The 11,171-nt window shown below is 29.6% G+C and overlaps 1 protein-coding gene across 1 annotated transcript in view; it reads right to left on the bottom strand.

Annotated features, from left to right (window-relative positions):
- The window catches only part of LOC104733690 (beta-galactosidase 4-like), a 4,702-nt gene extending 2,639 nt beyond the window's left edge, over nucleotides 1-2,063 (bottom strand). The window contains exons 1-7 of the mRNA XM_010453255.2: nucleotides 1,737-2,063; nucleotides 1,335-1,430; nucleotides 1,125-1,237; nucleotides 962-1,028; nucleotides 759-851; nucleotides 519-662; nucleotides 69-263 (exon numbers count right to left, since the gene is read on the bottom strand). Coding sequence (XP_010451557.1) covers nucleotides 69-263; nucleotides 519-662; nucleotides 759-851; nucleotides 962-1,028; nucleotides 1,125-1,237; nucleotides 1,335-1,430; nucleotides 1,737-1,913 — 885 coding nt within the window. The 5' untranslated portion in view covers nucleotides 1,914-2,063. The remainder of the gene's footprint in view (nucleotides 1-68; nucleotides 264-518; nucleotides 663-758; nucleotides 852-961; nucleotides 1,029-1,124; nucleotides 1,238-1,334; nucleotides 1,431-1,736) is intronic.

Genomic DNA, 11,171 nt, shown 5'->3' with positions numbered 1-11,171 from the left:
AAACAAACACACATTAAGCCAAGTCGATGTGTATTATTCATATGTAACTCTGTTTTTATATTATTTACCATATAATAGTTGACGAAAGAACCTCCTTTTGCAATGAATCGTACAACAGAGTATGCAACATCTTCGACTGGTCTGTACGGTACAGCACCTCCAAACTCTGTGTACCAACCGGTCCAATTCTCTGTCCACATCTTCGGCTTGTTGATTGCGTTTGGTTTAAAATCCTCACAGTAATAACCATTGCATGTGTCTATCTGTAATTTGCATTTTTATACACATTAGTGAAAATAGTAAAATATGAGGTAACATACAAATACAATTGTAAAAAAATCTAGCCAAAAAAAAAAAAAGTAATAGGTTGGTGATATATTTGGTAGTTATAACTTATGTAAACTCTAGTAAATCATACCAACTTAATACTTTAAAGATCAAAAACAAAAAACATGTTTGTTGTACTTTAGCCAAATATATTAGTATGATTAGAAAGAAAGAGGAATGAAAGAACGTACAATAGGAGAAGGAGCATCTTCTTGCTTGCACATAATCCATGGAACACCTGTCGAGAGTCCTAATGCCATTTGAGCTACCCATTTTGTATAAGCCTTTCCTGGTGCACCAATCTCCCATTCCACTGGTCCATATTCATTCTCAATCTGTCCAATTTATTCATATTTATGTAATAAAAGAACTTTTAATTTGAGCCATATATGTCTTGAAATCATTGGCTAATGATATTTAATGAAACAAACCTGTGCAAGAATGATTGGTCCTCCTTGAGTTTGAAACAACTTTTCTGCTTTCATCAGCCATACAATCTTTTCAGTGAATTTCTTCATTGCAGCCTTTACAAAATCATCATTTATAATTAATATCAAATCATCCAATCAGAGGATGACAAAAAAAATTAATACGATGAGAGGGAAAAAGTGAGTTTTGTTTTAGAGTTTCAAACCTTGAAGGGTTCATTATTGGTTCTAAAAGCAATACCGGGAACAAATTTGAGCCAAACCGGAAATCCCCTATAAACCATCAAAATATTTTAAAATTTTGAAATCTGATAACCAATCATTTTATCTTTTTAAAGGAGGGAAATAGAGAGTTTATTATATTTGTACCCAAAGTTCCATTCAGCACAAACAAAAGGGCCAATTCTGAGATTGACATAGAGACCAGCTTGTTGCGCCAACTTGATGAACTTAACCAAATCATACCTGTCTCCAAAATAATACTGGAAAGAATAATAATAATAAAGAAAAAAATTAGAAGAGATGTGACTTGTGATTGAAGAAAATCAAATAAAAAGATATTTTTGGTAGATTATTTACTTGTCCAGGAGAAGGTTCATGGCCATTCCAAAACACATAAGTCTCAATAACATCCAAGCCTCCTTCTTTGGCTTTCTGTATAAGACCAGGCCACATCTACACAAAAACAGAGCATTCAATGAACCATTTAATTCCTCTGTATTTTAAACACTTCTTCTGAAAATAAAATACAATAAAAACTTTTGAATATATTATGTAGATAATAAGCAAAACCCATGTGAAGGAGAAAAGCTTGGCAATGAAACACATTACAGAAAAAAAAACAAATTAATTTCAGAAAAACAGAGAAATATGAAAACTTTAATCAGAACTTATGAAGAAAAAAAAACTAACTCCAAAATATCAAAAATTTAAAAACATTGAATTGTAAAACTGTGAATAATAGTATGATTGATGGATTACCTCAGGGGTGCTTCGTGGATAGTGAATGGAACCAGAGAGAAGGATTCTTCTTTGTCCATTGATGATCACAGCTTTACGATCATAAGAGACTGTTGCTTTTACTATACATATCAATGATGAACAACAAAGAATCGCCACAAGAAGAATATAGGATTTATCTCTAAAGATCAATCCCATTTTCTCTGAAAAGAAAGAAAAAAAAAAATCTGATGAAAGGATAATTTTGGGTTTCGATTAAAATTGATTGTTTTGGAGTTATATATATATATATTTAAGGAGAGAAAGAAAGAGAGAGAGAAATGTAAGGTATTAATGGAGTGTATATCTTTTCTCTATTCTGGGAAGGGATTTTAAAGATAGAAGATATATAGTCTAATCCTCTTTGCTTTGTTTTAGAAAAAGATTTTCTTCTTTCCTTTTTCATTTTCCTTAACTTTTTTTTTTATTGTTATTGACTATAAATAAAAATATTCAGAAAATAGTTCATTTGAGGATAAAAATGGCAAAAAAATAAAAGGCGATTACACACAAATTTTATGAAAAATCCGCTTTCAAATAGTTAATATATATATTCTTATATATTTTTGAAAATTAATATTACCTAGATGAAGGTTGATAATTGATATTACTGTATATAATTAGTCTAATATGATCAACTCATGTCATATATTCCGTTTATATTTTTGTTGTTGTGTCACTATCCTAAATCATACTCGGTAAATGTTATTGTCGACAAAAAAGAAATACCAAAATGAATATGGTAGAACTTGTATGTATAAACTTCGTTGCAAGCCAAAAAAAAAAAAAAATTGTGAACTTTTTGATTCAGTTTTGGAGGAGTACAAAGCGGACCTTCATTTTCTTTGTAAACAAAAAGCCATTGTGTATGGGATCATGATACTTGTATTGAAATATTCTTCATACAACTTTTCTTGTGTTGAAATATTCTCCATAATGTAAGATTGTAGTAATGTGTTGAGTTTTATTAGTTCACATCTTTAGTTTCCGTCTTGACTCTTGGGAACGGAGGTCAAGTTGCCGCATTCATGACGAAATTAAAAGCTCTACCTTCCTACCGGACTTGGCCTACAGAAATTGGAAAGACTCAAAAACATGTGCCTCTAGTAGATGGAGTATTATCTAGAACCTCTAATAAACAGTATAAAATGTCAGAATCCAGTTTAAATTTGATTAGCTAATTAAATTAGCTTAGATACAGTTTTAAATTATCGTTCTAGTTTATATAGAGCTTAAGTGTAGCTAGTTCATATACGGTATATAGTACATATATATATTAAATATATGTATAAATAAATATAGAAATTTACTAGAGAAAACTTATTCTCTTCGCTTTTATATACTTTTGAACCGGTCTTTTTATAATTTCAGTTTCTTAAACCAAACTTTGGAATAATTCAAAAGAATAATGGAAAAAAACAAATGTTGTAGTTGTTAACAAACGGGTAGCTTGAAAACTAAGTTATATCTTGCTTTTCAATTAAAATAAGGCTAATAATGTAAGTCATGCATCTCAGATTTTCCATGCATCTATCGCTAAATCAAATTAATAATCAGAATCGATCGATCGGTTGACTCTTTTTGGTGCTTTCTGATAATTGAAATGGCTCTCTGAATTCTTGTTAACGAAGTGGCCAGTGGGTTAATATTGCATTCGTCAAGACTTTTTCATTCTACTGTACGTCTGTACATGCCGATCAAATATATTGTATAACATATACAAAAGAAAAAAAAACTTGTATTTTTTTTTTGGTTGATACAATAACTAATGATATGACCAATGAGAGTTTTTGACAAAATAACACGTTGTTGTTGTATTTGTTTATTCACTGATGTGATTTCTATTTTATCGGAAAACATTCATTCATACGATGATTCCACATCAGATTTAAAACGGAGGAACCCACAATAACTACAGTTTCAGTTGAGACAAAAATGCCTCCATGCGTGTTATGTGTGTGGAAGCCTTTACTACATTTAATTTATTAACCGATCAAGTCTTTCTGATGATTCGATCCTCATACCCGTTATCCAGATGGGATAAGGGCTTGTCTTTCTTTCAGCCAAGTAGATTAGTTAGCCATGTCAGGCAATGTTTTGTCCTAGTGGGTCACAAGTAGGCTCTTCTTACTCTTTTCTTTTTCTTTTCCTATTATATATACTTGGGTTACCTAAAAAGAAATATTTCGTTACCTAAAAAGAAAGATAAATATGTATGAATGGATGACCCCAAGTGTCGAGGTCTATATATCAATTCAACGATAAAAGAAGTATATATTATCTTTTGACCAAAAAAAAAAAAGAAGAAGTATATATTATCAATTTTAATTTGCGTTATGGAATATTCAATCTTCGATGTCATAATCAACCACCAAATCTTAATATTCAAATAACGATGTGAATTACGATGTTTATCTACAAAACTCAAAAAGAAGTTTAATTTTGTGTTTGTTATAAAATGATAGTTACGTAACTAACTCGACCACGAAACTAATACATTTATCCAATCCACGGTTTTTGTGAAAGGACATCGAAGTTTCAATTTTTAGCTTCCATTTTCCGATACTTACGCTACACTTATACGTCAAATGTCTTAATCGCATATTTACTTTTCTTTGGTATTACACAATATTTCTGTGAAACAATAATCACAATTTATAAACATATTAGTATTATTTTCAGAGTATTAGAATTACTCTTTTTTGAAAAATTGTGTTGACGTTAACTTTGAGTTCAAACTCTGTCTGAAAATAGATGATTTACGTTTTATAAAACTAGAACAGTTTTTTTTTTTAGATATTGGCTGTAAACTAGAAAGGTTACAGAAGATTTTGTACGTAACATAATGATAATTGGTTAATTATCATTTTACGTAAAGCATATATGATATATATCGTTGTAAATATTTTTAAAAAGAAGCATATATCGTATGCGTGTGTGCTGAAATGATGTGAGATTCCATGTAATCCGTTTTCGAATGGATCAGAGGATCTCGTTTATATTGAAGGTTATTATGTGAGACAAGACATGCTGATTAACGTAATATAAAATTAATTATCATATAAATTCTTGTTTTAACGAGTTGAGTTTGATTGGTAATGCTTCACTACAATAACTAGATTTGGACCCGTGCTAGAGCACAGCTTAAAATTTCTTTTATCTGTACTATAATTTCAAAATATAATATAATTTTAGAAGACGGTTTAGCATTGTAAACTGAGAAACGATTGTTATTTTTTTTTTTGTATGAATATGTATTTTGGTGAATGGAGATCTAAATGATTTATATCAATGTTTTTTAGTCAGGACCGGACCGGCCAGTCGGTTTGATCCAACCACAACCCGATAGGTATTCCGGTCATGGTAACCTCTAAAATTTAAAAAAATTAAACCCGCAAAAAAATAGAAAAACTCACTAAAAACCTGTGAACCGGTGGTTGAACAGGAGGGTCAGACCGGGTTGTCGGTCTCAAATTAAAATATTTTATTTTGGTCACACTTTAAACTCAAACCAAATTAAAAATAAATGTTGTTATTTATAAAAGAATCAGTTAGTTATTTTATCTAATCATTTAAAAGTTTAATTTTAGTTGTTTAGTACTCAACTATGTATGTTTTGTTCATATATTTATAGAAAAGTAGATGCTATATTCATAAAATGTAATCAAACTAATAAACTAATTGACCTGTAATTCAATCGGTCCGACTTGTTGACCCAGTGACCCGAAAGACTTCCGGTTCACCTTCCGGTCCGGTTTTAATGACATTGATTTATATTAAAAGCTTGGAAGGATATTAGGTCAGATTTTATTTTGAAATCCACATAAAATCTCAGAAATCACGATTAAGTGTGATTAATTGCCAAGATTTTATTCTTTTTTACGCCTAACAGTAGATTTTTGTGTCTAACACTATATAGTGTAACAATATATGGAATAATTAAGATTTTTTTTGGAAATTGTATAAATCATTGGAATATTATCTATAAAAGAATTCTTTGAGATATTCTGAAGTGTATTTGTAATTTCATATAGCCCACAAATTTCATCTATAACTTTTTTTTGTAACCAACCTATATTTAATATATTATCTATTTTGTAACCAACTTATAAAAATTATATATTTTACAAAAAAAAAGTTGTGTACTTCCGTTTTATTATACAAAAAAAATTGTGTACTTCCGTTTTATTATACAAAAAAAATTGTGTACTTCCGTTTTATTATACAAAAAAAGTTGTATACTTTCTGTTTATGATTGAGAGTATATTTTTATTCCCTTTAATAACTTGGTTAACATTGTGGTCTATCAATAAAATCTCAGGAAAATAAATTGGTAATATTGTGTTGTAGATCTTTGGAAACAACGTGATCTTTCGAAAATAAAGTTTGGAATATCCATAAACTATCAATTTGGAATATCAGGTTTAAGATTTTATGTTATAATTAAGGTTTTATTTGTTACTATTAATATATGGACTATCAACTTGTAACTAATTAATATATAGATTAATCTATAACCTATTTGTAACCATTTATAACCATTTATTAAAATTATAAAGTCTTGTAAAATATACCAAAACAATGTTATGTACTTCCATTTTATTAAAAAAGGATACAAATCGTATATTATAAAAAGAAAAAAGTAAATAAGCGACTATCATTGATCTCTCTACTGTTAAGTTTATCTCTTAAAACTATTTTGCTATTGTTTATGTCTCTTTCTTTGGTATTTTATATCACTAATTCAAGCTTACATAATTTTGTATGATAGCGATTAAAATGTCGTCGTTACAAAAATAATATAAAAATATGAATTAAGTCAAATCTTAGTCGCATATTGCATGGTGTCTCTTTCAGGCTGCTGTGGTCCGTGGATAACCACTTTTATTTTTTATATTATTCAGTTAATTATACTGCTGAGAACTAGTTAAAATGGTTTTATCTTTAATTAATTGAGTGGTTTCATAATAAATTAGTTAAGTAGTGGCATAAGTCTTTTAACGTATAGATAATGTTTAACAATCATCGATTGCTGTCAACTTATTAATATGTAAGTTTCAACTAATGCGTTTCTTAATTCGGTCACTAAAACTTGTCTGAATAGTTTATTCAAATATATAATTATGAAAGTGATATTCTGTTATCACACACACATCAACGCATTACGCATGGTGATGTGTCCTGTTAATGGAAAGTACAAGACTGCAAGTATACACCGTTCATAGTTATTATACTTATATCAACATAATCAGGTTTTGCTAGATAATTAATTTTTAACCAACCAAGCTAATTTATAGACAAATAATTATACTCAAATAATATTCGTGCATTTCTATATTTCACCTTGTAAACTTTTAAATTCTAAGCACATAAATTCTTGTGATGTAAGGAAAATATATATGGGGCTCAAAAAGTGTTGTACACTTTAGTTAGTTGGATTGGTTAATTGCGCCAAACACGTACATATCATAGAGCCAATGGTGGTTCATGACCACATCCACCGTCCAACTATGGCGCAACAACATGGCTCATTTTTTGCTTTGACCACACCACACCACGCGCACCTAAAGTTACCTAACCCATTAGGCATTTCCATCTCTCATTTTTACGTTGATTTGATTTCATTTCTATTTTTAGATATCTTTTTTCTTGCTTGTAATTCAAACAATGTTCACATTTGGTTGTTTTTAAAAACTTTATTCATATTTTTTTAGATTTTTGTTTTTTATTTAATTTGTTTACTAGTAATGCATACAATGTTCACATATAGTTAAATAGTTGTTGGAAGTATTAGTTGAACGTCGAGTTCGACCTCCAAACCATGTGTTAACAACCCTATTTTCAAGTTCAACTTACAAGAATATCATCCAAATTAACTAAGTTAATGTAAGCTAGTTTATTAGTCTAAATGATTAAGCGGTTGCAGGATCAAATGATATAATTAATTAGTCGGAGTCGGATATTAAATCTGATTAGGTGAAGACTTATAGGTCCTGTCAAATTGCTTAGAGTTGAATCCTTTCGTATTAATCTGATTTATTCAGTTTAGTTTGATTCGTTTACACTAAAATGGGTGTTGGGGACAGGTTTGGCTTTTCAGGTTTCATCTAATTCAACATTTTAAGGTGTTTTAGCTTTAATATTTTGGTTGGTTTGTTTAAGTATTTGGAAATAATTTGTTAGATAGTTATTAATTAATCTCTAATTTTCATTTTCTAAAATACCAAACAAATAAGCACGATGTCGATGAAAGTTAAACCACGATTGAGAACTTGCATCATTTGGACTTGGAGATTTTGAACCGACTCTATAGACAATGTCGAATAATGTTATAATTTATAAATACTATTAAATAGACCAGCATCATCCATTATTAATTGATCAATATGAAACTAATGCACTTCATTCCTTAAAAGAATCTTAATATTACTACAAATTTCTTTCGTGATGGATATAATATTGCAAGCATATATGAAAATGAAACCAAGTTCACACTGAGGAGTCAGTACCCTCTTGAACAATAATTTGCAGCGATCATAATTTCAACTTACGATTTTTCGAATATTTAAGATCGCATGAACGCAATTGATGTCTTGATGACGGACGAAAACAACGCGTTTTCGTTTGCTACCGTAGATGTGATGTGATTGCGAATGAGTGAGTTATAATATATGTTAGTTGGGCGTGTGTTATTATTGAAATCCACGTATATCTTTATCATCTTATTGCTAATTTGTTTTAAGGATAAGAAAGACAATGACACATCTCTTTAATTTTCTTTTTGATAATCATAACATATACTATTATATAAATTATATATCATATACTATATACATATTATCCACTAAATCATTTCAAATAAATCTTACGAACTCTGACTCCTTCAATTATTTTATTTTTGTGGACAGTCGTGGCGGATAAACTAAACTTGTTCACATAAGAAACAAAAACTAGAAGCTATATTTGGTTCTTGTCTTTTGACCTCTAAAAGACGATTGGGCTTACAACTTTAGAACTATTCGGGCTTCAAATTCTACTTCGGTCTTATGGGCCTGAAAACGTTGTTTTTCAATTTCGAGTTTTTTTTTTCTTTTCGGTTAAAAAGCTAATGAGAATTAGTGAGAATCCAATCCACAGTCCATAATACATTTTAACTACTAACTAAACACGAAATCATGGGTATAATATCTCTAAATTTTATCCAATCAAAATCAACACAAAATGAATATAACTTTCCAAACAAACTCATCTAATCATATGTGGTATCCTATCCAATATAAGTAGTTGTGTGTTAATTAATACAGAAAAGAAACAAAAGATAATATGTACAAGCAACAAGAATATATAATTTTTGTTGATGTCCAAATCAGTTACAATTAAAATATTTAGTTCAGTAAAAAGAACGTCAAAATTCTCTTTTATAGATCGGTGCCAAGGCACAAAAGAACGGGCTACAACATGAATTAGACGAGTTAAAACGATGAAGTGTATTACAAAAAGCGAGCTATGAGCTCGTCGATTCTAAACTTAGACGAGGGAGAGAGCTGATGCTTTCTATTTGTATTCTTTCCCTTTTCGTGCAACCTTTTTTTCGAATGCCGTATGTCCGTATTTTATAGGTAGTTGTGTCGGTTCGTCATCCGAAAAGACCAAAATATCCCTCCTTCTTTGAGGTTTATTTGGCCTTTTTTGGACTGGGCCTTTTGTTAGGGTGAAGATATACTCCTAACAATCTTATAACTGCTATTTTGTAAAACACCTTTTTAACGTTTCAGTAGTTTAAGCTTTTCAAAACCATTTCCAAACCAATTTTTTTGTTTACCATCAAATAGTTATTACAATGTTTGCCGTTTTTTCAACCGCCACCTTTTACTGCATAAACGGTTGATTAAACCACCGAAGTTAAAAATGTTACCAAAATCAACTCAATTATATATGTATCCATCCCTAAGGCTCATCCAAGCCAAAATTACACATGTAGATATTTTGTTCCCTACTACTCCAAACGCATATGATTTGATCGAAATTGAATGAAGTGTTAATAATCTGTGGACTGTGATCATAAATAAACGAATCATTTCATGTAGGGAGAGAGAGAGAGAGAGAGTTTCACATCACAAAAATCAATGTGTCACAAGACAGAGGATACGGCGATGAAGATTAGTGAGAGAGATGAGATCAATGGTCCCTTTGGGGAAATTTTATTGGGAAGAAACCAAAAAAGACAAGTCATGAAAAGTACCAAAATGTTGGACATAACTCCATTTGTACTGACACTTAAAATTGACATAATTCATCGTAATACACATATATACATACATATATCTCTGTCTTGTTGCTTCCAAAAGTGTTTACTTCCTTGGAGATTGTGATCTATAAGCCGCATACGTAGCCCATCTCTCTATCGTTTATTTTCTTTGGGATCTCAATCTTTTTTCATATCTATGTACGTATGTATATATGTATACTTCTGATGTATTGTAATAATCTTATAATCTATCCAAATTGACTATTTTTCCCTTATTATGTTTCAGTGGGTGCAATTAATTAGGGCTTACCTGATATGCACCAAATGATACCGACCCGTAATTATGTTAGTTATCAATCTTTCTAGATTAAACGGTCAGCTTTAACCGCTGATCAGCGACTAGTTGGTCAACCTAAGAACCGGTATATTAACCAATGTCACAAATCAACATATCTCTCTTTTTATTTTTGAATACCATTTAGACCTCCACAGTTAATAACTAAAAACTATACAATTTTAACAGAAACACTTTCAAATACCCCCAAAATAACACAATTACTAGATTAAGATCCGTGCTAGAGCATAGATTGAAATTTCTTTTATTTATATTAAATTTTAAAATAAAATATAATTTATAGGATTGTTTTTAGAAATCTTTTTGGATAAAATATTATACAATAAAATCATATGTTAAATATGATGTCTTGAAAAAAACACCTATTTTGTAAGTTTTATATTGTTAATTTTGTAATTTTGTGTATGAGAAATGATTATGTTTGTTGTTTGTTTTTATTTTAATTTTTGAACATGTTTGATGAAAGTGTTTTAATATGACCCGTTCTTAGGTAAGATTTTATTTTCAAATGCACAATAAGTTCTCAGAAATCACGATTAAGTGTGATAAATTGTCAATATTTTATTTCTTTTTTATGCTTAACAGTATATTTCATGCATAACAGTATATATTTTGTAACAATACATGAAATACTAAAGATTTTATTTTGGAAATTGTATAAATCATTAGAATATTCTCTTTAAGAGGATTTTTGGGATATTCTTAAGTGTATTCATTTAGCTCCTGGATTGACCAATTAAACTATAATATTTTTTATAACCAACTTATATTTATTGTATAACCTATTTTGTAACCAACTTATAAGAATTATATA

This window comes from Camelina sativa, chromosome 2 (assembly GCF_000633955.1).
Source record: "Camelina sativa cultivar DH55 chromosome 2, Cs, whole genome shotgun sequence".
NCBI lineage: Eukaryota > Viridiplantae > Streptophyta > Magnoliopsida > Brassicales > Brassicaceae > Camelina > Camelina sativa.
This window is presented reverse-complemented; position numbering and strand designations above follow the sequence as displayed.